Source organism: Pseudopipra pipra, chromosome 1, assembly GCF_036250125.1.
Source record: "Pseudopipra pipra isolate bDixPip1 chromosome 1, bDixPip1.hap1, whole genome shotgun sequence".
Classification (NCBI taxonomy): domain Eukaryota; kingdom Metazoa; phylum Chordata; class Aves; order Passeriformes; family Pipridae; genus Pseudopipra; species Pseudopipra pipra.
The window spans coordinates 134,396,906-134,424,347 of record NC_087549.1 but is presented as its reverse complement, the minus strand read 5'-3'; the positions used below and the strand labels follow the sequence as shown (position 1 = coordinate 134,424,347).

Genomic DNA, 27,442 nt, shown 5'->3' with positions numbered 1-27,442 from the left:
ATAGTTTGTCAATCATTCAAGAATAGAAAAATGAATGAGGGCTTTTTGTAATCTGATGGATGTACTGTAACCTGAGCAGATCTATTCTCATTCCAGCCTTTACCTCCATGTGCTTAAAAAAGGGATAAGTTTTTGTTTGAAGCCTGGTCCAGTAGGCATAAAAGAGATTATACTACACCTGGTTTGTGGTTCCTGGTGCAGTTAAATCCAAAGCTTTTCAGTCCTTTTAGGATTAAAGCATTAGGTCAACAACTGCAGTACATTTGCAGTTAGAACTCGACTGAACGGGTGTCTTCAAAATTAGTTTACTCAAGCAGGCATGGGTGTAAATTACTTTTTTGCTCTCAAATGGAGGGCCAGAGATTGGATCTGGTCCTTAGTAAAAAACTTCATCGAAACAGTCGTAAATACACGTGAACATGACTACTGCATGAAAAATCTGACCTTCTACATGGTCAGTACTGAAATTAAAGTTCAAAGTTGCCCTTGGGGGTATTACCCTTTGGTTTACTGACATCTGTTCTTTTTATTTCTGATGAGAAAGGTGAAATTAACAAAATTTTCAACATTGCCACTGAAAAGAAACTGTACTATTTTACAGTTTCCTTGAGTCTTTCTGCTTGAACGCATCTATCTAGTTGTAAAGAGAGGAGACTTAAGGCACAATGTATATGTCCCATGAAACGAACTGTCTTCTTTCTACTAGGACTCCAGGGTTTCAGAGTCATTCACTGTTTACCATTACAATGGACTGAAGCAATCTAACTACAACGAAAAGGTAAGATTTACAATTAAACCCTAATAACAGTTGGTGTGCAAAACTGAATATAGTTACAGGCCAAATACTCTAACTTGAAACAGACTTTTTACAAGGCTGTTATTTTGATAATTTTCTTCCAAAGTGATGAATTTGGAATTGGGAACTGCTTTGTACCCTTGATGATGTTTGAGCTAGTATACTTGAGCTAGCATATCACTTGACCAGAACACATCTCTTAAGCTCTGTGTTTTGAAAAGGGCACTTACCTGTCAGAAGGGAATCTGAACTGTAAGGGACAATGGAGACGTAATATACACAAAGTGCAACTTCTATCAGTAACCCTACATCTAAATTAAGATGTTTGGAATTTTCTATGAAATATTTTAGTAGTCCAGACTTGCATCAAAAATCAGTGTTTTTTGGAGCCACTTAGTGGGAGGAAAAAAATTACCTATTTCATTTTCAGCTTTCGTGAAGGGAGGGGTATATGTGACACACCATGACTGCTTCTAAGTTAGTTCCTGAAGTAGAATTGAGGGTAAAAGATTGTGAGGCATTAGTAGACATAAGAAAAAAATTACTTTAAGTAAAAAAGACTCTTTGAGAAAATGTATATACTCAGTCTTTGTAATAGCTTTAGTTAAGTCCTTAAAATTACTCCTGTGAAATCTCCAGCAGTTTCATACCCCAAAATGTGTATTGTAACAACTCTCCTCCTAAAGTGATGAAAAGAGTCACCTTATCTTAGAGTTTCTAACCAGGCTGACATAATGGGGTTTCTTTTGACAGGTCATGTATGTAGAAGGCACAGCAGTTGTTATGGGATTTGAAGAACCAATGCTACAGACCGACGACACTCCTGTGAAACGCTGCTTGCAAACCAAATGGCCATATATAGAACTGCTCTGGACCACAGATCGATCTCCTTCTCTAAACTGATATGTTGCCCATAAAGAACATACTGCTATCGGATCCTCGAAGGGGGATGCAGGAGTTGGTATTTGCTTGGAAGTGGTATACTTTGTGTGGAGTTATACACTGGTATCATTGATGAATTGTAAATAATGATTACAAACACTTTTTCAGTGTTAATTGGAATATTTAATTTTTTAATCAGATTTATTTCTATTATAATAGTTTGTCTTTTTTGGCCACTGTAGTACTGTTAATGTGAGTTATCCTAAAAAAAAAGCCTTCTTATAAAGTCTTACCATTTGCCATCTCATGAAGATTTGAAAAATTCTAATATTGCAGAATCTGCATATTAGATGTCAGATCTTCAAAACATAAAACATATTCAGCTTTCTCAGAATCATATAGGCATGTTTTATTATTTAATTTATACTAGCTTACATTACAGTACCATAATATGTGGACTAGACTGGCCTTTGCACTGGATATGTTTTAATGAGTTTAAATTTTCTGCAGTTTTTCCTAAAATCTAATTTTACCTAAAGAGCTTGCACAATGTGACATAAATATGATACATTTTTAGGAATAAGTATAATTCTAAATATTCTTTCTTGGCAGTTGTATATTACTGTGGCTTAGTTATTGGGCATGTTAAAAGTGAAGAGAAATTCTGAGAAAAAATAGATGTATTAATATTTATTTGAATTTGTATAAAAGAAATGTAAAAACAGCAGAAAGAATTTCTTGTTCTATAAACTATTCAAACTTATAATATTGCCAAATACTTCTTAATTTGTCCAGACAGCAGTGTAAGCCAGCGTTACTGTATGTGTTAAGTGCATGAGAACATCTGGTATTACATTATTATATTCCTTTATTTATTATCAACTTCTTAGCCCTAAAATAAAATCTTTTCCTTGAATCATATATTATTTAAAGTTTGGTTCAATTGGACTTGTTTGCTGCATCTCTGAGATTATGAAAAGGGACCACAGGTTTAGAAATGTCAGCTTTCAATGTGAATACATCTCGGGGGGGTGGAAAAAAACCCACACCAAAAGGTAATTTCCTAACTTCAGAAATGACCATGACCATTATTTAATGTAAACTGACAGCAGAGTATCTTAACTTTTTTTCAGATTTCTTTTTCTGAAAAAAATAATTCCTTTGCAGATAACAATAATTTGAGAAGATTCCTTAATTCATCTTAGGACTTACTTTGAACACAAGTTTCCTGTCTTGTGGTGTGGGCCTGATATGAAAAGGCTTGTGCAACAGTGGTAGTACTACTCAAAAGTATGGATAATAAATGAAGATAATCTGCTTGGCAAGTGTGAAACTTTGCTTTTCAGTAAATACTCAACTTGATAGGTATTCCCTTTAAGTGGTTTTGCACATTTAAGATGAATGTCTTTAGGCAGCGTTCTACTGATGCCTTGCAAGGTGAAAATTCGCTTCTCTTGCTCTTTCTCCCGAATTCTGTTGTCTGTCTTGGTCTGTGCAAGAGTATCTCACACCAGAGTTTGCACTTAATCATAGCTTGATTGTTAGAATAAACATCCTTTTGTAGTCCACTGTCAGATAAAATTTATGTTCTTTCTCACAGGAAAAAAAAAATTAGAAGCCCTGGTGATGTGAGATCTGCATATAAGCATTACTCTGGATTAAAACTTCTGCTGTACTCCAGAGAAAATTAGCTGATGGTGGTGTGGTATAAGACCCCTTCTTCCTGTATCCCTTTTCCTTCATACTGCCTAGTCGTTAGAGGCCTGGCTTCTTATTTTTGGACTACACTGGCTAACTAGCTAGTCTGAGCCTCTGCCAAGTGAACCTTTCTTCCCTGATAAACAAGATGGGAGAGCTTCCACCTTTATGAAGATTCACCTTTTTCCCCTAAGAGTGTGGTTATTTAAACGACAGATTCATATAATATGTGGGATATTAATGTCTGGTAATTTAGATTTGTTTTCATGGAAAAATTACCAGAAACCTAAATAATTTTCAGAAGTTGATGTGCTCCAGGTGCTACGTATGTGTATGTGTATATATTGCAGTTTGCAACTGAGGCCAAGTCGATAAATAAGACCAGAGCATTCTATGGGATTAAATACATGCTTTAAGTAATCAGAGCAAATTGATTGTGCTAAATGTAAGAAAGCACATGAACTAAATATGCAGTTAAATTACATTTTGATTAATACTCTAGGTGAATGATTTTTTTTCATATTGCACCGTGGTTCAGTTTTAGAGGAAAGATCAGTATCTTCTGGGAAACAACTGATGTCCCAGCTGGCAACATAGTACAGTTAGCAGGACATTGGACAGGTGGTCTGGAACACTGGGTTCCTCCTCCCATGTCTCAAAGCCTTTAGAGGCAGAAAGTTGTTCAGATACATGTTGGTGGCTCTTCACTTTAAATTCACTTTCTTAATAAAATGATGAGGGGGGAAAAGAAGGGTCCTGGGGTCAACTGCTGGCTAAAAGGTAAAAGAAATTATTCCCACTTCAGTGTATACTGAGGTTCACAGTCAAGATACTCTAAATAAATTATCTAAATAAATAATGGGAAGACTACTTTCAGTGCATCATATTAGCCCAGGTGAGTTATATTTGAAGGCTGAAGGCTAACAAATACGTATTTGCTTTGTTAAAGTCTGAACTGTTCAAGGTAAGCAGCCAAATCCAAATACCCTTGTTACAGTCCACACAAAGAGCCCTTTAAAGCAGGGAATCACTTAAATACTGGCTGGGCATTTTGGTTTCTGGATAATTTTTATCCTTCAGATAGTTATAATTTCTGCTTATCTGGTCCATCAGTATGCTTTTTTATTCTCTCCTGTGAGTATGAGTTTAGGGCAAAGAAGAGATCTCTTGAAAAAAAATTTTCTACAGTCTATATGCTTTGATTGATAGAAGATGTAGTCTGCTCTCTCTAAAATTAGCTTTAATGCTTTTCACATATGAATTGCTTTGCAAAGATTTTTAACTTGGGCAATGTTCACAAAGGTAAGGTTTAAAACAGAAAGCTGAACATCTGTTGGCATGTCATCCTGAATTTGTTTCCCACAAGCTCCTGTTTGTAGAGCATGGTCACATCCTTGTTTTATCCTCTTGCTTTAAGATAGGATAATAAGTACAAAATACTGTCTTTTTGTAATGGCACTAGCCTACAGAGACAAAACTAGGAAACAAAGAAAAGGTAAGTTTTTTTTATGGAATTTGGATACTTCAGCTTCTGTATTGCCATGTTTTGAAAAGATTTAGAAAATTGTCATTAATTTTGATAAGATTCATCTTAAAAGCCCCTATGATTCTTTGAAATACTTGCTCTTCATCTGCTAGCAGGAACGTTCCTAAATAATGGCATAAAAAACATTAAAGCTCTGATAATAGTCTTCTATGAAATATTAATGTTTAAGTTTTGCTTGAGCAAAAATTTTCATAGAAGATTTGACTGATCTGTTTTTAAGATTGGAAAGATCATAATGACATATTAACTTCACCAACTGCACATAGTCTAAGCTATAGAAATCCACACCATGAATCTTACATTTATCCGCCTAAATTATTTGGTCCCACATCTGGCTTTCCAGTTATTCTGTAAGATAGATAATGACTTTTGGACTCTTAGCTAAATGATCATAAAAAAGCTTTCTGTTCTGGCTTCAGGTCTGGTCCTAGAGCCTGTTAAGACTTTTTAGTTTGATATTCAAAGCAATTAATGTATCTTCTAGGCCACAGGTATGCTGAAGTCCAAACTTCAGTCTACCAATAACTGGACCAGTTGCTTACCCTTGAAGTAGTGCAGATCAGTGTCCACTCCAAACATTTCTAAGGTCTGAGGAAACTGGAATAAAGTTCCAATGATCAGAACAGGTCCAGGTTATTTAGAGAAACACTGCAAATCCTTAAAAAACAAAAATTAATATTCTTTTTATTTCTCTCTTTGATTTAGAATATCCTACCCTCATATATCTCTTCTTTATATGAAGGGAGAGGGGGGAAAAAAAAGGAAAAAAGGAGTAAGGGGAGAGAGACTGCTCTATGTTAACATTTTAGAGGTAACAGGATCTTGAAAGTTTTCCTTCTTTTCATTCTGCACTGCCTTCCATGTGGGTTTTAGTACTTTTAGCCACTTGAAGCACTTTTTTCCTGTTTTAGCTCAAACCAACCAGGTTAGATGGCATATTTTTCTAACTATGCCCCTTTGGCTTTTCACCTGTGGGAATACTCACCTATTTCCTATTGTGCTCGTTACTGAATTTTAACTCTGTTTTGGATATATCTTACAAGATGGCTACAGTACCAGAACGTGCTGCCTTCTCACTCCTGAGTGCCACAGGTCGGGAGTGCAATCTGAGCAGTGCTCCAAGCCCCAGAAACTTCCTTTGTGACAATCAGCCCTGTAACGGACTGTTGTTGTGCTGAAAAATAACAAGGCATTATTATTAGCATAAGGCAACACAACTTTTAAATGTCTTCAATTGCCTTAAAGTTGAATGATTTTTAAGAGTAGGTTTTAGTCCTACAAGTGATTGAGGTCCTCCTGAATTTATTACTGGTGCTTAGATCTCTAAGAGATACTTGTTCAATGTAAAAGAGTGAAATAGCATCAATGGTGATGTTTCACTCCAATGGCAAAAGTAAATTTCATATAACTGTAAGGCAAGTAGAATTAAGGAATATTACAAGCCTGTGAGGACAGCTAAGGGTCACACAGTTAATGCTGGAAATAAACACACAGTTCTATTTTTGTGAAAAGGAATGTTAGTCTTATCTGAACAATCTTGCCATAAAGCACTTAAAATAAAACAAACACAGAAGAAACCAGAACCTCACAACAAAACTACTCTCAGCTGCGTTCATAGGTATGCTCTACTGTAACATGTTTATAAATGGGTTCTCTGTCCTTCTAATCTTTCTCTGATATTGTTTTGGACACATCTGTGTTTTAAATTATGAAAAACAATTCTTTTTTCCTTGTAACACTTGATTATGTAGGAAATAAAATGTTTCTCCTTTTCTTCCTAGCTTTGAGTTGGCCAGGAAAAATACAAATCATGCTGTCACCTCAAGATGTGGATGTGACACCCCATTTAGCTTTGTAGGGGAAGGGAGCATTTCAGGCAGTCAGGGAGTTTTTATATATTCTTAAGCAGTTAAAACTCTATTGTGGGGCTTGCAGGGGGCAGAACAACTCAGGACCGGAGTTACACAGCCTCATCGGTTTTAATTACTTTTATGAAGAAATCACAAGAGGAGCCTTTTAAAAGTGCCATTGTATGCCACGTGCGATGTACCAGTATTGGTTATTTCTGCGGCAGAAGAGGCAGGACACCTGCTCCTGCACGGAGCCGCGCTGAAGGCTCGCAGCAGTGCAAGGCTTCCCTCCGGTGTGAGGTGCCCCCTTCAGCTTTTGAAAGCTTTACGTAGCCAGACGGGCACCCACGGAGAAACTTGTGAGGAATGCGTTTTCTAGTGCGTTCAAAACTGTGTGACCGGGTTGACACCTTTCCAGTGGTTAGAAGGGGTTTTTTCATTGCTGTGGTTGTTTGGTTTTTGTTTCATAACAGCCACGCCGGGCATAACAGTCTGATGAAGGTCTACGATTTTTTTCAACGCACTCCAGTTTCCCAAAAGGGATTTTCAAGTGTCAGGCTCTGATACTTGTTTAAACTCAAGAGTTGAAACTCTTGAAAATGCTACAGGTCCAGAGAAACTCGGCTGGAAACCACCAGCCCTCACTCGGTCGCCTGAGGGCGAAGCCGCTGCCCCGGGTCTGCCGGGTGGGCGCCTGGCGCGGGCCGCCAGGGGGCGCCCGAGCGCGCGTCCCCCGCGGAGGGTGAGCGGGGCCGAGCAGGGCCGAGCGGGGCCGAGCCTCCCGCGCCGCCCCCGCCCGCGCACCGCGGCAGCCGCACCGCGCCGATCCGCTCTGCCCCGCTCAGCTCCGCTCTGCAGTGCTCAGCTCCGCTCCGCACTGCCCAGCTCCGCTCCGCTCCGCTCCGCTCTGCCAGCGGGAGCCGGCGAGGATGCTGCGCCTCAGCCGCGGGCGGCCCCGCCGCCGGCAGCGCCCGCTGCTCCTCTTGTCAGCGCTGCTGTGGGCGCCGGCGCTGGTGGCCTTCAACCTGGACGAGGAGAAGCGGACGGTGTACAGCGGACCGCCGGGCAGCTACTTCGGGTACTCGGTGGACTTCTACATCCCCGACCCCAGCACGTGAGTGCCGCCGCCGGGGGTGGGGGAGTCGGGGCCGCCCGCCCTGCCCGGCCGGGGCCGGGGGGCTCACGGGCTCGGGGAGCGCTTTGGGAAGGAGCCTTTGGGAAGGCGGTGGGAGAACAGTGGCGTCCCGGCCACAAGGTGACAGCGCCCACCGCCCGCCGGTCCTCATCGCCCCGGTGACCTGCTGGTTTGTTTGGCAGGGTCAGTGTCCTGGTGGGAGCCCCCAAAGCCAACACCACGCAGCCCGACATCGTGGAAGGAGGAGCGGTGTACTACTGCGCCTGGCCCGCCGCCCGCTGCCGGCAGATCCCCTTCGACAACACCAGTAAGTGATCGGCTGGTCCCAGCGCAGCGCTCGCTGTGCAACGGTCCCTTCACTTGGGTCACTTTGATCCGAGGATCTGCACTTGGCCGGAGAAATCCCCCTCCTGGGGGTCCGAATGCATGTGCGCTTGCAGAGAAGGGCTTAATGGTCCCCAGGGAAATAATAGGAGTATGACCTCCGGGATCGGCACGTAGTTCATCTTAATAACTGCCCTTTCTTTTTCCTTTTTTCTTTTTCTTTAATGAAAGGTATTTGTGTCAGATTCCTCCTTTTGAAAATAGTTTTGAATGTTCAGAAGGCAAAGCCCCAAAACCCACATCTCACACTTCTCTGAGTCTTGGAAATAACAGGATTTCTAGTCTTTGCTGTTATTTTCAGCAAGGGGCTTTCCGGCTCTTCAGATGGATGAAGGACCTCATGCGGCATGCTTATTTAATTCTTTTCAGAAAGCAGGAATTTTGTTTCAGAACATTGGAAGCTAGATGCAAACCCATTTAGGCACAGTGAGGATAGATGATATCCACTTCTAAAATCCCAAGACAGATGTTTCTTATTTAATTGGAGGGAACACACATTTTAAACAATTCAGGCTGTTTATGTTTTCTGTTGTCTCTTTATAGGTCTTGAAAATAATTTAAACCTAGTGTTTGCAGAGACTTTAAAACCAATTCCTTTATTTAGATAGACTTTGGTAGTTTGACCATTAAGCGAGAGCTGGTATTCTTTAGGTTATATTTATTCTTAATATTTGTGGTTTATTGAAATGGAAACACAATATAACTCTGTTTTTTTCTGAGAGCACAAGTTAAATAAGAGAAGTTTACTTAAGTGTAGCAAGTAAGCAGTGCAGTTCTTTACCCCTCCCAGCTCCAACCACCCACATCCTATTACTGTATTAGTGTCTAGGAACTCTGATCAGGCTGACTGTCCAATCACGCTGGGAATTCTTTAAAACAGAGTAAGTGGTAGTTCCTGTATGTGTATATGGTTACTTGGGCATATGAAACTATGTACAGCATATTGTAATATGTATAAATGTAAATGCACACAGACAGTATGCATGCATTATTTTTATTGTAATATGCCCTGAGTGTACATATTTCAAATAAAACTAGGAAATAGAGAAAATATTCATGTATTTCCATCTATGATTAGATAGTTCGTGTAACAAAAATGGAATGTTTTATCTATACAAACGAATTGCAGGTTTGAATAGAAAACTTACAGACCAAATGAAAACTCTGTCGTGTTTTCAAAGAGGCATTTTTGAAAAATGAATGAAAACCTATTGATGAAACATACAAGGACATCTAACTTTCCTGTGGGAAACTCAGGACAACTCTATACTCTTGACAGAGATGTCCTTTTGCAGATACTGTGTTTTGAATAAAGGCACAAGCAGACTGATAAGTACATCAGTAAGGCTTTGGACTGTATCACACAACTATTCAGCTTGGAATCTCCAAAGCATGGTTCATTCAGTCTTCCAGAGATGGCTGTTTGTGTCCTCTAGATACAATCCTGACTTGTAGGCAGCTGAAGTTAAGCCAGAAGGAGCCCATTGTGTAGATAAAAGTGCATGGTCCTTAGAGAAGAGGCAGCAGCATAGGCAGGTTTAGCAGTGTTGTCATTGGCTGTCTAATTCCAGTTCTAAGGGCAGTTAAGGTGTCATTTCACACAATTCAGCAGTGTCCAGCTGCCTTTATAGACAGGTACCCCAGGAAGGTTTGCATAGCTTGTACCAACCTCTATTCTTCACTGCCAACAACAGAAAGGCCATCTCCAGTAGGCCTTAGATGACACGTTTTGCTGATGTATGGATGTGCTTTCATGTAATTTTTTTCTCTCCAAAATCCACTATTTACAGGAGCAAATTTTCCTTTTTTCCACTTTTCCCCCAAGCAGACATATAGTCCACATGAGCTCTATCCTAGATGAAACTATTTCAAATAGTCTGTGACACAGTTCCTTTTGAAGCCTTTAACCATTTTATGCCTAGTGGGACTTAGTCCTTAGTAAATGTGGAGAGTGTTTTCAGTTCAGTTTTCAGTTTCTTGTACAGGCATCTTCTACTCACTATGTGTTTTCCCTACAACATCACTCATAAATGTTGCTATTCCCATTTCATATTTTAATTCCATTTTAGTACTTATTCTAGTAAACAGAGTCATTCTGGGTTGTCAAAGATCATACAGGAAGTTGGTGATGATACTGATAACTGACTCGAGATTTTTTCCTTCTTCCTCCTGTTCCTGAACCACAAGATAATTCTTTCTTCCAAAGCAGAAACACCCAGAAGTTGTTAGAAGACTGAAAATTCAGCTCTAGCAGCTTTAATTTTAAAGATTAATGCTTCATGCCTCATAGCAGATCTTTAAAAGTCTTTTAAAGCTTTGGGAATGTTTTCTGAAACAAAACAGAAAAATGACAGAGGCTGATACAAGGCTGGAAGATTTCACTTTGATGCATTTTTATACAAAGCTTCCATTTTTAATACTTTTTTCTTGACTCTAAATAATATCAGCTCTTTCAGTTAGATTCGCTAAGCACAATAGAAGAAACAAAACTGCTGAATAATTGGAAGCATTCTAAATTAAGTTCAGACATAAAAACTAAGTGGAACTAGAAAGAAAGGGAGAGTATAATGTAACACTTAAAAGACAGTGTGAACCAAGAAGTAGATAAAGAATTTGTTAAATCAGTATTTTTCAGCCAAGAGTTCAATGGAGGACTTCTAAAGAATTTGTAAAAGTAAAGCAGATATATACTCTATCCAACGTTAGAGGTGTGAAACTGCTTCAGGTAACACAAACTGTGAAATTTCCACTATAACATAAAAATTCAAAAGATTCAGTCCAAGAGATTGACAACCACTGGGTTAAATTACATATGAGCAGGAGGGCTCATGTCTTCCATTTCTGCAGACTGGATGCGCAAATGAAGCTCAAGTATGTTACATTCAATGCAAGTTGTGTTCATACTTCTACTGCCACAAATAAGTATAGCTAACCTACCTGTCACCACAAAGACTGTGGCACTCAGTCCTAAACTTTTTTTTTCTGGCTCATGTAAGTTTTAAATGACAAAAGAAAAATCCTTATGGTTTGTGAAGCCCTCTTGCTCTTTTTTTTCTCCTCAGAAACTAAGATCACATGAGGGAGTAGACATTGCATTGAATAACATATACCCAACAGGAACACACAGTGTTCACCCAATTCACAATGAAAGATATCAAAAAAACTTTAGAAAACGTATTATTACTTCTGAGTGCCATGTTCTACCTGTCAAACACAGATCGATGAGTTTGGGCACCTTAATACCGGCAATGATATTCAAAACCAAGAGTACTCCTGAAATCATCTCTGTGGCCCTGTGCATATGTCAGGAAGCCCAAGCTAATCTGAGTGCTGTGGGCAGCTGCATAACTTGTGTTAATGTGGAAATGCGTATGGGCTAAACTACTCTGCTGAGAAGATGGTTTAATTGAAGTTAATAGAGGTGCTGGAGTATCTGCAGCCATTCCAAAAAATCATACCACCTAACTGAAATTGTTCTACAAGTAGTTGTCCCAGATTGTCACTAATTTCTCAGATCACAAGGAACATACCTCTGTTCTTTATAGTAGCTAATCCAGAGATTTCCAAAGCAATGAGATGATTTAATTGCATCAATAATTAGTCCTATTGCTGAAATATAGTTCCTGAAATGCAACAGAGGGGCAGAGGAGGGAAGGAGGATAAAGTTTTGACATGCTGTAGGATTTGAGCCAACCCATCCATAAGCAAGTCATGTAACTGGACATTCCCATATGGGTTTGCCAGTGATATGGCCTCCAGCCAAGAAGGGGCTTTAGCAGGAACTCTGTGTTTCCTGCTATTGATACAGCACTGACTCTGCAGTCCCATGTTTGCAGTTCTTTAAAACTCCGTAAGTCTGTTTGCCGGGGTCAAGACTCTGGGAAGAACCTGCCCCTGAGAGCAAATGGGTGCTTTAACCTGCTCCATTGCAGCAGGTAGCTGAGGTAAAGTATAATGGAAGGGCTTTTAGTATCCACTTACTTCGGGAGATACGGATTGAAGGGCAGAGACTCTTCTCCCTTGTTTCCCTATTTTGTAAAGCTGTCTGGCTGTATTGCAGTGCACAGCTGTGATACTCTTTCAAACTCAATGAGAGGACAGAGAAACAAGCTTTGGCATCATATTAAAGGCTTGTGATCTGTCTTTCCTCTCTTACCTACACAAAGCTAAGTTCTTTTCAGTTTTACCTGTATGAAGTGAGGTTTACAATGACTTTTTCTGCTTTAGCATTGAGGTAGAATTACCAAGACTTTGTTTGAGCTGTGTGCTCTTCCAGTCAGCCACCAGGAGAGGTAGCAGGAGAGCAATATGAAGGAAACTTTCTCCCCACTTGATTAACTGGGGAACTTCTGAACCATTCAAAACCTCTTGCAGCCAGAAGCAAACTTAAATAGCCCCTAAAATGCACTATTGCATTTGAAATCTGGTAAAAAGCTACTAGTTCAGATTTCAGAAACTCATTATAATGGTCACTTTTAGTTATAATACATTACAGAGTGCATCAAGTTCTTATGTTTTAAGTTAGCTCCCTAAGGCAGAATTTTAGATCCTACTTCCTCTGAGTTTCCAGAACTCACTGAGGTGTTGTCTTTGGTAACTGTACCAATTTTAGTAAAATAGGTTATATTTTTCTAAACTGGCTGGAGAAAAATCTGAACAGCCTCTGAAGAGGAGCAGGGGAGGGGGATGTAAATCAGTACTGCCCAAGCGTGCAGTTGATAAAAAACATGAGCTAATCTGGCCAGCAGTTGAGCTGATTGTAACAGAACCCAGGTACTGTATAAGGAAAAGATGTATTGTGGGACTCAAGAGGTTTAGTTACATGAAAAAATCATTAGCTGAGGGGATGGTAAGATTCTGGGGAAAACTTAGAATCCCGTTATAAAAAAAGAATTTGCATCTCAAGAGAAATTGCTGAGGGAGAACTTTGTTGTACTTTTAAACGTTGACACTTCTCAGTCCACTCTGCCAATAAGACCTTATCTGTAGCCTCATGGTTCACTTGTAGCATTCCAATTTATAATAGACTCTCATGAGTTTCTTTTGTAAGTCTCAGCCTTATCTAAAGAAGGGAAAAAAATACTCTTAGCTATGTTAGTTCAAGCCCTGAGGTCTTAATTTGGTTTTGATCAGATTTTACTTACGGGAAAAAAAATCCTATTGGGTTTGATGATTCTTTTTTTTTTTATTCATGGAATGAAAGTCCTAATAAAGCTCCCTAGATATGATCTATCAAATTAAAATAACTCATATGAATAGCAGCTAAGTCTCAGTAAAAACCAGGAATTAAATAGATGTTTGCAGAACCAGATAAATCTAAAAATGGAAGCAACTCTTGTCATCATGCAAGCATTTTGCATATCCTTACTGTCTCTAAACACCATGGAGTCCTTTTTTCCCCTCAACATCAATTAAGAACAATTGCTTTGCTTGGTTCCCTAGACCATACATAGTGTTTGGCTTTGCATTTGAATTCCGTCCCTATGGTGAGGGTCTAATATCAATGACCCTGTGAAGGTTACTGAGTTACCTTTGCTTTGTAATAGGTGGTATCATTGAACTCTTTTACTGTAGTGATATGAAAAAGATATCACTGGTAATAGGGTTGACATGATTCCCTCTTTTCCCTCACTTCTAGAATATGGGAGCATGTATGCCAGATCAAACCCTTCCTTCTCTCTCTTCCCTTCTATAAACCAGAACCCTTATGATGCTGGAGATCTGATTTTAACGTTAAATGAGGTTACTCAGAGCCTTGTGTAGTCAACATCTGAAACCACCCAAGGGTGGAGATACCATGGCCTCCAAGCCAAGTCTTCTACTGATGTCTCAAAACTGTACATAGCATTCCAGGTGTTGACTCTGTTTCAGAGGGATATTCCTTTTCCCTTACCTGTGTAAATTTATATAAATGTTTGTTGGTTTTATATGTCTATATTCCCATTTTATATAAATATGAACAGATTGAGGTGATTATTCACCTCTACTCTGTATATACATAATTATGTAGAAATATATGAAATATATATATTTCATTTTATGGTATCTATGTTTTTGTATGTATAAATGCGCATAGGTATGTACACACGTATTTCAAAACAGGTATTTGAAAGGGATTTGCCATCCTGGATGTAGGTACAGATTTGAGGGAAGAGTATAACTGAGCCTGCTGCAGCTGCCTCATCAACAGCCATTTGTGTTTATCCAGCACATACAGGCAAATACACATAGAGCAAGTAAAGATAATACTTTTCAAAGTTCCTGGATGGTGAGAACTTACTTGAAAGAGTTGCAGGTTTATTGCATAGACAGATTTGTTGCTTTGATTAGAAAAATTGTTTTCCCATGTTGTTTGATTAAAATATTTTCACAGAATCATTTAGGTTAGAAAAGACCTCTGAAATCCTCAAGTTCCACCTTTGACCCATCACCACCTTGGTTTGCTTTTGTTCATTTGAATATTTTCAAATTATAAAAGATGATGCATTTTTTACTTATTGTGTTCAAGATCCGAATGAATCACAATAAGCCACTACCAGTGTTCACAAATACATCTGTTTCTTATGCAGATCTTGATTAGTACAAAAAAAGGAAATATTTGTAAGAATAATGTTTGATTCATGCTTATTAAACTGTTTATAATGTGCTGACTCAGTGACTGAGAGGAGACCAATCCCCAGAGAAAGCACCAAATTTAGTCTAATGTGTGCAAGTAATGGATTTGCATTAACACTTGCTCCATGTTCAGGATTTAATTCCTGCAAATGATCCCTGTACTGTTACTCTTAACATGGGTTTGCTTTTTACTGTCTAAAGTCAAATTTTTCTACTTGTCCAGCTACTGCTTTGGCAATGTAAAGGGCCCCTTTTCCCTTTGGTAGCTTTTAGGTACCTCAAGACTAAAAGACTGGGTAAAGAATCATGTTTCACTATCTCCAGAGACGCTTCTGAAGCTAGATTGTGGGGAAGTACCATGGATAGGATTCATGGCTCCTGCAGTAGAAAATAAGGTCCTTTGGGTTGCTGAGATGCAGTTTAAGGATGTCCTTGCACCTAAATTCCTATTTATAAGTCTCTCTGCTCTTTGCATACTCCTGGTTGTCTCGGCCTTAGTCTGCAACACAGTCTTAGGCAGTACAGTTATGAGTGACTCCAGAGCTGCGTTTCAAGCCAAATTTGCGAATCATCCAGACTGTTGACCATCTGGAACAGATCCTGGCTGGCTCTGAAGCAGTCCAGCTGGTACTCAGGCACTCCCTGGACCGCTTTGTGGACAGGCTCAGGCGTTGTGTGCCCAGCCCAGCTGCTGCCTTGTATTCCAGCTATCCTTGCATTAGTGTCACATATCGTGATACAAGATAGCTTGGACTCCTTCCTAAACGGGGCCAGGCGTTCTCTTCCAGAAGAGAAGATGACATTTGAACACAATCTGAATTCAAGCCAACTTTTTGCTGTTCACAGAAATATAGCTTAGTCCATGGGTAAGGTACAGTATAGACACATCCTGTAGGCCTCAGATCCCCATAAATAGCACAAGGAAAGATATTTCTCCATCATATAAAGGTGTTGTCAGGATACAGACATGCTACTTTTTGAAATGCCTAGGTAACGCTGTTTTAAGGAATGTACCAAAGACAAATTTTTTTGTTTTTGTAGCTGGAGTGGGATTTATATGGGTAAATGGATAGTTTTTATCTGAGTCTAATCTAAGCTGGTCATCCACGGTTATCTACAGTTGCTTAAAAAAAAAAAGTACTTATAGGCCATGATTCTTCTGACCTGCTCAGGTATTGGCTTTAGGAGAAGAACTAGCCTAGATCATGTCCTGAGATGCAAGTGGATGGCTAGCTCAGAAATGGACAATTATAGTACAGCACAGTAATGACAGCCCATGTGTATTCAGACAAGTTAGTTGTGTATATAGCTTCATTTTGATAAAATTATAGGGAAAGCAGTAAATGGTTTACAGAAATCCGAAATACTGGCTGGTGTTTACATACAAAAGACTGAACTGAATTTTAAGGCACAACCTTAGAAACTGGGAGTATGAATCCATAGCTCCAGCAAGGATGCCAAACAAAGGTGATTAGAAAATTTCTATCAGAAGAGATTATCTGGGGAAAAAACTATTTATTAATTTGTTTGTCTATGATATTTTGCTAATAATTTTATAATGAAAATCCCATGCCACGTGACAAAATATTCCTACTACACCATGGGCCACTAAACAGGGTGGGAGTGTGTGTGTATCTGTCTATAGTTCTTGCAGATTTACTGGTGAATTCAGCTGTGGTTTTATAAATCCTGTGAATGGCTGTCCTAGTTTTAAAATTTAACTTCTTTTCAAATGTTGGTATACTTTGCCAGTAGACAAGTATGTTGTTTTGATTGAAAATGTAAGCTCCTTTTAAATTAGAATACTGGTTATGACTATCCTCAGAACCAGGGTAGGGTTGGCTGCCGTAAGCTGGCCATGGCTGATTTTCAAGCTTCAAAGCCTTTGTTTCTATCAAGACCTCATCTGTGGACATTGATCATGTTCAGATCTGTTGGAGCGTTAAAAAAAGAAAAGAGAAACCTTTAAAATTTGAAAAGGTCTGACTTCACTGGAAAAATTAATCAAAAGAAGTATTGCCAACTACAAGGTAGAAGTTGGCAGCTCTTAAAAAGTGGTGTGTCAGATACACTGTCTCACACTTCACACGAGTTTAGGTCTAACTTAAATAAAATGTGTTTTTTAAATTAATATTTTTAGAGTAATTTTAAATTCTACTTCCTGAAATTTATTTCTCTTTTCTCACTAAGCATGGTCTTCCATAGTAGCTCCTGTAATTGGTGCAATTACAACAAATACTTGTATGAAGGAAGATGTTTCCTCAGAGACTTTCAAACTTTAAAAGATTCATTCTTACTCAACTTTCCTTCATGTTTGTTAGAAAAAAACACAGAGAGAGAATACCCTTTTTTCTCCAAATACGATACATTTTTCTTCCTAATTCAGTCTATATTTACATTTATGAGGTTACTATGAACTGAAGTCACTTGCAATCTGATGTCCTAGAAAAGCATTCAGGTATCTCCTGTATTCCTGTTGTGGAAATCCCAATGAATGGTGGCTTTTTAAAGTGTTGGCTGCATTTTTTCTGTTATTTAAAAATGTGTGGAAATCCATAGACTATAATATGACACTACTTTTTTTTTTTAACATTCCAAGATAGACAGTATATGGCTTTATTTTCACTTAGAGTGAATAAAAAGGATTGATTCTTCTGAAATCCCTCCTGATAAGAACCAGAAACAAACATAAGAGAATGCAGATACAAGAGGGAAGGAGTAATGCCCTGCTTATGTGTAAAGTTCATTAGGAATGACTGGTAAGGGAAGAGCATGGCTCATGAACATATGGGAAATCAGTTTACTTCAGAAAACTGAGGGCGAAAGGAAGGGATGTCTGCTTTTTATTAAAACCTGAAATGCATTATAATTGTCCTGAATCTTTGCCCAGATGGCTTCTCTTATGCTGACATCTGCAAGAGTGTATATAAAGCAACATTAAGAAGCTGTCTCTTGTGACACTGTGTACACATGTAATTCTGTTAAAAACTAAGCCGTTTGCTATCTATAGTGTTGGATTTTGAATAAGCGTGCTGAGAAATGTCATTTGTTTGACAAAAACTAATTATGGAACATGCTTTTTTCATGGAAAGTTTCTACTACATCTGAAAAAACTTTTTAGGGCTTTTCACCTATTTTTGTAGATTCTTTTTCATTCTTCATCATAAATTCCAGGTAAAGTGGGGTTTTTTTGTCTCCTTTTGGTTTGTTTTTTAGTTTGTTTTGGAGGTTTTTGTCAGGGGGAAACACAGCATTTCTTATTGCAATCCTGTGTATTTTTTTCTAAAATTTAAGTGTAATTATTTTGAATGTTCACATGTGAATTTAAGCTGGTTTCCATTCACCAGTGAAAAGCTTAAATGATACTAGGATGTCCATTTCCTATTAAACAGGTTGGATGATAACAGTGGATGCAATGTAATATATCCATTAGTCTATTCACTTATGTCTGTAACTCACAGGGTAATACTTTTTTAAAAATAAGCTGTCAATATACTGCTTCTTCCTCTGCCAGACAACAGGAAAATTAAAGTCAATGGCACCAGGGAACCTATTGAGTTTAAGACAAATCAGTGGTTTGGAGCAACAGTCAAAGCTCATAAAGAAAAAGTTGTGGTAAGTCTCATGCATTTAGTATTCATTTGGAAATAACCTTTATTTTTCTCAAATGTGTATCTTTAATAGCTCTCTATGTGTATATTGTGGAAATAACTGATTATGCATGAATTGTAAAACAGATGATGTATATAATTCAGAAAATGAAAGCAACTTACAGAATCAGGTTGAACTGATCAAGCTAAGATGATTCTGTTGCCATATGAAAACAGCAGAATGCCATATTGTTATGGAAGTGAATGATGATATTTTTTAAACAGATAGTGGACATACTTTAGAGATACAGAGTTACTGATAGCTCTATGCTATAAAATGTTTTGTATTACGAAGGTATATGTGGAATGTTAAATACAGAATGTAAAGAAACTATATGTATTGGAATGTAATGAAATGTAATGAAAGCCAAGAACCTCTGCTGAAGTTCAGTTAGTAAGAGAAAGCACTGATCTCTTTTGTCACATTTACATTGTTTTCAGCAGCTTTGTCATAGTCATGCTAAAACAGCTGAAAAAAGTCATCAAAAAAAAGCTCCAAACAAGATGGCTGTCAAACTGTAATGTCTGTTTTCCACTTTCACTGAACATTTTTCCTGTATTGACAGAGGCCTTTAGCAGTGAGCAAGTATTTTTATTGCTTAGTAAAGTGGTGGTGATGCTTCTTATACACAGAGATTTTTTATTTCCAATTTATGCACTCATTGAAAATGGCAGTGAAGTAATTGTGATAAGAAAAATTAGTTTGGTCATTAGTTTTATTAGTTTTTACAATTACAAAAACAATAATTTGGTTTTGGATTTGCTTAAAACTCCCAATTATTACTTTAAAAAGCAGTCATAAGGAAGTATCAAAAGGAAATGTTTTCCCTTGTATCATATGCCTTATGGTTAACCTATGGAAGGATTTTGACATAAAACAGGTAATGAATAAAACATCACCCTATTCTGTTACAGAGCTAAGTAAACATAAAAATTCTAGAAATAGCTGAAGATATTTCGTTTTAGTACAACAATTCACCAATGGAAATAAAGTACTTCTTTACCACCATTTGCTAGGTCTTAATTAAGCGAGCAGAAAACCTCATCACCTGAGAAAAACTGATGTGCTGTCTCTGTACCAACAAAACTGTTTTATTTCTGATAACTCTTCTCCGACTGAAACGGAGATAGAGTCAATACTTTTCAGGCAAAAATTTGGACAGCAAAGCTCAAAAACTTTGTCTGTTAATCTTGGTAGGCTGAAAGGAAAATGACATCAAACTGTCAGGAACTTTTTAAAGCTACAGATATCAAATGGACCTAAAATCACGCACACATGACACTTGCTCCTCTTTCTTGCCTCCAGTTTTGCTCTCTGTTTTAATATGTAAGGCTTTCTAGGCAGGGGCATGTTAAGAGTATCTGTTCCTTCAGCAATTGCTCCAGAAGCTCTGACTTTTATGGCAAGCTCTGAGTAGCACAGTGATTCATCTAGCTGGAACTGATTGCAAATCAAAGTCTTATACAATAATGTAAATAATAGCAATACTTTGCCAGAGATAGATAGATTTCTTGTTGAAAACGTAGGATAAGGTGGGACATGAATGAAGAATTTATTTGTATCTTGCAGAGGCAAAGCTGTAGGGAGAGGTAGTGTCTTCACCCTCCCAGGAAGTGAAAAGTTTTAGGGCGCAGGACCCACCGAAGCATGACTTGCAGACCTGACTGTTTATTATTTTTATTTTTCTAATTATCTAGATTATCTCCAAAAAAGATGCTTTTCTCTACACAACTTGTATATCGTTTATCCTTACACTGTCATGTTTGTAACGCCACTAGTGTAACACAGATTAAATATTAGTTCTCTAGCCAAAACTTAAGTAGCAAAAAACTGTTTGTTCAGACTTTTGAATGCATTATAGCTGTATCATATCTACAAAGATTTGAACCAGGGATTTATAGGAAGAAAGACAATTTGATTATTGTCATAGATAATATGACACAAAACCCTGACAAATCTCCTTCTGCTAAGTGGAGTAGAGTAGTTGTGCTGCAATACCTTCTATCTTAAGACATATCAGCACAGAACTGGGATTGCCTTAAGCCACATATATGTGATTTACATCTTAAGCTACAGAATCAAGTCCTGTGCAATGAGCAGTAATAGAACAAAGATATTACTTGTGGAGCAGGCTTAGAGCATATTTGTAACATGTTTAAATGTGCCTTGTAGTCCCTCACAGATTTTACCTGCCAAGGGCTATAAGTAAAAATCAGTGTGCTTTTCAGGTAATAATGAAATTATCTGAAGCAGTGGTCCTGCATTTTCTTCTGTCAATGTCTTGTGATCATTGCTGCATGAATGATTCAGTACCAGAGAGAATCTTTGTACATAGTTTATTAAAAACTGCATTTGCCAGATGCGTGAGCATGTAAAAGGTATGTGTGACATTGTTTCTACTTTGATAGGCTTGTGCTCCTTTGTATCATTGGAGAACCCTTAAAGATAGCCCTGAGAAGGACCCCGTTGGCACCTGCTATGTAGCAATTCAGAACTTCAGTGCTTATGCAGAATATTCACCTTGTCGCAACAGTACGTATTAATATGAACAATCCTCTGTTGAAGGAACTGATATTGCACTTAATGTTTTCATCCTTTTAGTCTTCACACAGTCTTAGTTGAATGAATGTTGCTATATGATGTTATTGCAATGAATGAGAGTGTAAAGAAAAATCAACATTAAATTATATTCCTGTAATTGGATGCTTTATTGTATAATTAATTGAAAGAGGAGAAATCAAGTAAATTGTGTGCAGTTATAGTGATGAGCTATAATTGGTTCAATTTGAATGGCTTTAAAATGTAGCTAGATAAGACAGATCTAGATAAGAACCAGACAGCATTTTAAACCAATTATTCCTACTTATGCTGAGTATAAATCTCTCATCACAAGATCATCATTTAAAGACCAGACCCTGCACAGAAACACACAAGCCTGTATCACCATTCATGCCAATACCATCCACAGTATCTCATTTGTGAAGAACTTTCAGCATGGAAGAAAGACGTGCAAATTAGCACTGCTGCTACACACTCTTCTCTGTGCTGTTCTGAGGATGCAGTAGCCATCCCTGGGCCTTGCTTCTTGGGGAATAGGGGAAAACTGCATGTATATTTAGAACCACATTCAGTTACCTAGAAATCTGGAGAAAATACCACACATTAGATTGTATCAGTCATTCATCTCATTCAGCATCCTATGTCTAAGTGTTTATGATGATTATTAATACCCTCATTTCCTCAGTGCTCCATATTTTTAAAAACAATATGAAGTATCCAATGACTTTACTGAGCTTTGGATTGAGCTGAATCTATGGCAATTTCTACAGTACAAATCAGAGAATTTTTTTTCGGTTACTTTTTCTAAAGGTAGCATGTGTAAGATACCAAATATGATGGGCTTACCTGTCCCTTCACAGCAAAGCTATGGCGGTGTTCAGTCTCACTGATGAGTAGCTGCTTCAAGTTGTGTGCACCAGCTGATAACACAGGGAGTCTGAATGTAGTTCCTTGTCATGATACCCCTTGTAAGAGACCCTGCTACTGCAGATAATGTTCTTGTTGTGTGCACATGGGCTAATTTGAAATCACACTTTTTAACTGTTCCTCTGCTGCAAACTGTGCTCCTGCCTTAAACTTTCTCATGGATTATTTTGCCAGGAATGTAACAGGCATTTTACAGAAAAAGTAGGCATAATTAAAAGGTCTCTTTTTTATCTCCAGCCAAATTCAAACTTATTCCCTGATAGTTGTTGCAAGGGTCCTTCCTTGGCAGTGAGGGGAGAAAGCCCCAAGCAGCAGGTCCTATTTTTCAAAATCTTCACAAGGGGCTGCATGTTCAGGGTACTGTAGAAGGTCTTGATTTGCTCTGCCTCTTCTCAAAAAGAATACATATTTTCACATATTTTGGCAGATTTGCATTTACAGCCTTATAGCTCCAGAGGTGTGTATGCTATCTTCCACATGCACTGGGAAATCAATAAAATGCTTCTACCTTCATAATTGCAGGCAATGCAGATCCTGAAGGACAAGGCTTTTGTCAAGCAGGTTTCAGCTTAGATTTTTACAAGGTGAGATTCTGCTTCTGAAGTATTTTGATGAAATGTAGTTGTGATATATCCCTAGTGTTCAAATGCTGCCTCACTGATCATGAGTTTATCCCCATGCTGTTGCATATGGAAAGTTTCGTGAAGCTATTGCAAGGTCTTTCCTGCTTTTCAAGTTCCAAACTTTTGGTTTCATTAATAGAAGAAATAGTCAGCACCTGTTTATCTCTTTGCAGCACTCCAATCTAACTCTGCTCAGTCTATCTTAATAGATAATTAGGCAAACAATTATATATGCTTCGTTCTCAGTCTGTCCCACTTACACTGCTTTACAGGGACTTGACTTTCAGAAAGTAATGGGTAGGCACCAGCTAGTTTTAAAAAGTTTAAATAGCTTGTATAATGATGCTTTTGGAGGCAGAGTAGTCATTAAGACCATTCATGTGGCGGTGAAAGTGCTTAAAGGAAAGAACTAGTTTTTCTTAATGCCAAAATTGTGGGACAAAGGATAAACTTTGCAGCTATTGTTATCATCTGTGCCATTGTTACAGCACCAGGGCCTCACCTAACTTTGACCATTGTCATTGTTTTCAGTGTTCTGCAGCTGCATTTTTATTTACATTATTAATAGCTATGGGGTTAAGACTTCCTTGTAGGGTAGACAAAAGTATACTTCTCTATAAAATATTGCTGTTGCTTCATTGAATGTAAAGACACTCTTTTATGATAACTTTGTTTTGTTATAAATAAGCAGCAATTTTTAGAATGCTATGTTAGCAGTAAAAAAATTACGGCTTTCATTCAAGTTGCACAGGGTGATCTTAACTTTTTTTAACTCTGAATTTTTCTGTACGTTCATGTACATCCTTTTCTTGAACATGGCTATTCCCCTTTATCATGATTCTGTTATTATTTTGGTCATTTAAATAGTTTTATCCCATGCATGCTTACTTTTGTGATGTTCTTTTGCTGTGTAATTTTATTCAATTCTGCTTTTTGTAGAATGGAGACCTGATCGTAGGCGGACCCGGTAGTTTTTATTGGCAAGGTATGTTCATCTGGATGGGTAACTTGATCTAAGAAGTGAAGCAGAAAGTATTGTTCTTCTAGATTTCCATTGTTTTGTCGGTTTAAGATAACCGGTCCGTGATCTTATTTTCAACAAATGTAAATCAGAAGAATTGCTTAACAAACAACTGAGCATAAAAATAAGTCAGGGAAAATTCAGGATGTAGGTTATATAGCAAGTGAAACAAATACAAATAACTATTTTTATGTTGGCACTTAAGCGTACTTGTAATTTAATTAATAAATTGTATTTTTCCCTAGAAATAATGCAGATTTAAAAATACCTAGTATTTATACAGCAAATGTACTTTTTTTTAAAGTTTTTGTTACTGTTTGTTTCTGAGCACAACCCTTTATAGTTATCTGCATATATTTGAAGTTCATTTGTGGCATCACTGTAGTTTCCAAGATGTAGTTTCTCATGTAGATAAAACCTAAAGTTGTTTTGGTAAAGGGTTAAAAGGTTATTTTTGTTTTAACCTGTTTTGACATGTATAATATAGCTGATTCCCAGCCTCTGCCTCCCAACTTGCCCGTTGTCAGCCTCTTTGATGTGTGTTTTTGCATCGTCTTTAAAGAAGGAAGAGCTAATTGATTGTTATAGTAGGGAATTCATAGCTCTGAATTCTCCACTGAGAAATTGCTTCCATTGGTCTACTACATTCATGCAGTGCAGTGACTTTAGTTTGAATCAACACATTTAAATGGGTCTGGAGATGTTTTTGTGATGGTTCAATAGAAATTCAATGCCTTATTGTATGGATTTATGTGTTCTCTTGAGACTTTCAGGGTAATAATGGACAAAGATTGAGAGAAGGTATCTATTCTTTGCATCCATGTTGTATTATCCCTTCAACTCTGTTCTGATCTTCTGCCAGCCCTATTTTATAGACTCTGGCTCTCTTCTATGCTCCTTTTATTTATGAAGCTGTTTGAATCCAGGTCAGGTAATCACTGCAAGTATTGCGGACATCATTGCAAACTATTCCTTCAAGGATATTCTGAGGAAACTGGCACGAGAGAAACAAACAGGAGTGGCACCACCCTCGTATGATGACAATTACATGGGTAAGATAAGCTCTACATAAGATAGCAATATGTTCTAAAAGCATGAGTCATATAAATACGAAAACAAACCCTAAATTACTACTGTCACACTTGTGAGAGGGTTTGAACATGTTTTGCCTTAAGCGCAATAGCAAACCAGTAGTTTGCTGGTAACTTCAGTAAGATTATTAACATCCTTAAAATTATGCACAGCAACAGGGTTTGAGGGTTGGGATCTTAAATGACTCATTAGGGTTCTTATTTGATCATAAATAATTAATCAGAAATACAAATTTTTTTCATTCCAAGATGATGGATTGAACTTAAACTAATCAAAGACTATTTTAATTTTTAATAGATAAATGAAAATTCCGTTCTGTGGTATTTTGTACAGTGCTGCACAAATACCTAATTTACTCTTATTGGTATTTAAAAGATACAATTGAAGTAAGCAATAATAAAAGTCAGTTTGAAGACATTGTGTAATACATAGAAAAAAGGCTCCTTATCTACCTTATATTAGTACTGATCTATAAGAATTTTCATGATGTTCACATGTCTCTTCATGTAAGGCAGGTTTTTCTTCACATAGTTATAGAAAAGAGTCAGTGGAATTGGAAGGCGAAGATGCATCCTTTCACCCCTGCTCATGGATTTGAAATTACACTCTCTGATACCATCCAAAAGTCTTTACTGTGACAATAGCAACTATCTCACAGTTTTACTAAAGTTCCAAGAGGTGCTTAACTTCATCTATGGAAATCTGTCTTCCATATAAAGCTCAGTCAGGACACTCATACATTATAGTACAGTAATGAAGACTTAAATTGTGTCAACAGGTGTTGGGGTAAAACACCATAGTACCTGCTGTTTTTTTCAGATAAATTATTAATGATTTAGAAGCTCATTTTTGGAGAAGAGGGATCAATTTAGTATACATTCAGACCTACCATTAATTTAGTCATAATTATGTGATTAAAAATTTTCCTTTTTTTCCCCACAGTTTTAGTATACTAATGACAGAAAATTTGCATTCAGATGATCAGCTAAACATACAAATTTGATTGGTCTTGTGTATTTTTTGAAAGAAATTGTTTATCAAGGATTTTTTTTTTGTAATTTATCTTTAAACAGGATACTCAGTGGCTGCTGGGGAATTTACTGGTGATTCTGAACAAGGTAAGAAGCTATGTAGTTGAATGAAAACCATATGGCTGTGCACCTATTAAATTCCTGGGTTTGGGTCTCTACACAGGAACATACCTATTATACATTTGAAACACTTGTGAGACTTAAGCTGTCTGTAAGGCAAATATTTCCTTAGACAGTGTAGCATAACAAAATAGAATGTAAGTACACAAAAATCTGAATCTGTTTTTATGGTATCATGCTGATGCATGTGGTCAGAAGTTAGTGCTGTGACAACATTTTAGATGGAGCCATTCAGTCTCACCTAATTTAGCCAGCTTGATGTGCTGAACTCATAACATGAAGTGTTGTCACAGGAAAACTATAACCAAGCTGAACATGGTCTAATTTTTAAGTTCCAAAGTAAGTTTTGCTTGTGTTTTAGAAACTGAACAGTATTTTCCCTATGCCTCTGCAAGTTGGTTCCAGTTTAGAAGAAAAGCTCCTGTCAGAGCTGTCTGTTTAGTAAAGTATGTTAAAAATAACAATTTATAAATAGAAAATTGCTCATGATTTAGCTATTTCAAATGTTCTGATATTGCAAAGGATTTAAAAACACATAGTTAGTTAAAAATACCTGTGATCCCTGGTGTTGCATACCTGAAGAGCTGTGTTTCTTGTGTAAGGCTGACAGCCAGAAAATATTCCTTAAATATTCCTTTCCTGAGCAGGTGAGCAGCTATGTGGTCCAGACTCACAAAGCCAATAGAGACGTAATACATTTCCCAAATGAACCCAGCTCTCCAGAACTACTGCTGCTTAATCCCTCTGAAGCTAGAATTGCCTGTCCTGCGTTAAAAAGCATTTAAAAAATAAGTAAAAAAAGACACAGTTTTGAGCCAAACACTAGGATATGTGAAATGATATATCTCTGGTAATGGAAGGCTGCATTTTTTTTGGTTTTTTTAATGCATACTCAAAGTTTTATAATGGATGATTCTTGAATCAGTAAGTCATGTGAATGACTGGCACAGAAAATTGCATAGGTGGCTGACCTGAGCCAGCGTCCTGTTTGGTCCTTCTTTATTACTTCCATTTCCCCTTGACCAAACACAGGGAAATATATAAACCCAGAGAGGAACAGAGGAATGGTAGGTCAGTACAGGAGTCTGTGGTACTCTATCTGAAATTCCTTTGGCTGTCTTCTGGCAAGGACATCCTAATGAGGGAAAGTTTAGACAATAAGTCTGCAGGCTGTGACTTAGCTTTTTCCTTCTGATTTTTTTACCCATTTTTTCTACTGGTTGTTTAAAATTTCGCCATCGAGCAGATTTACTCGTAGAAGGCACCTTGGTCCAATGTTTCATGTTCTTGTTCAATGGATGTCTCCAGTGCTGCTCACAAAAACTTCCTCATAACACTTTTAGACAGCCTGTGCAGAACTTGTCAAACACTTCCATGGCATCAAGCAAAATAACGGATGAGACAGATTGTTGTGTAGCCAAAACAAAAAGAAGTATTTGTAAGGACAGTTGTATTCAGCTTCTGTACTCTAGTAGGGGATGCTAGGACTAATTCTGGTTCCAGCAATCCACA

General features: G+C 37.8%; 2 protein-coding genes and 1 long non-coding RNA gene across 8 annotated transcripts in view; 2 read left to right on the top strand and 1 right to left on the bottom strand.

Moving 5' to 3' along the window:
• The window catches only part of MINDY3 (MINDY lysine 48 deubiquitinase 3), a 51,109-nt gene extending 48,510 nt beyond the window's left edge, over positions 1 to 2,599 (top strand). For all 5 annotated transcript variants that reach the window (XM_064678897.1, XM_064678871.1, XM_064678887.1 and 2 more), the window contains 2 exons: positions 707 to 778; positions 1,550 to 2,599. In XM_064678897.1, coding sequence (XP_064534967.1) covers positions 707 to 778; positions 1,550 to 1,699 — 222 coding nt within the window. In that variant the 3' untranslated portion in view covers positions 1,700 to 2,599. The remainder of the gene's footprint in view (positions 1 to 706; positions 779 to 1,549) is intronic.
• Positions 1,376 to 7,415, bottom strand: LOC135426005 (uncharacterized). Its single transcript, XR_010435821.1, has 2 exons — positions 5,465 to 7,415; positions 1,376 to 4,853 (listed from the first exon to the last, which is right to left on the bottom strand). It is a non-coding gene; the product is annotated as an uncharacterized LOC135426005 (long non-coding RNA).
• A 110-nt stretch (positions 7,416 to 7,525) lies between these two features.
• Positions 7,526 to 27,442, top strand: part of ITGA8 (integrin subunit alpha 8) — a 108,958-nt gene continuing 89,041 nt past the window's right edge. Inside the window, exons 1-8 of one of the 2 annotated variants that reach the window (XM_064678857.1) lie at positions 7,526 to 7,886; positions 8,090 to 8,214; positions 18,421 to 18,521; positions 20,966 to 21,089; positions 22,566 to 22,627; positions 23,606 to 23,651; positions 24,614 to 24,739; positions 25,853 to 25,897. In XM_064678857.1, coding sequence (XP_064534927.1) covers positions 7,702 to 7,886; positions 8,090 to 8,214; positions 18,421 to 18,521; positions 20,966 to 21,089; positions 22,566 to 22,627; positions 23,606 to 23,651; positions 24,614 to 24,739; positions 25,853 to 25,897 — 814 coding nt within the window. In that variant the 5' untranslated portion in view covers positions 7,526 to 7,701. The remainder of the gene's footprint in view (positions 7,887 to 8,089; positions 8,215 to 18,420; positions 18,522 to 20,965; positions 21,090 to 22,565; positions 22,628 to 23,605; positions 23,652 to 24,613; positions 24,740 to 25,852; positions 25,898 to 27,442) is intronic. The other variant, XM_064678851.1, reaches the window with a different exon arrangement.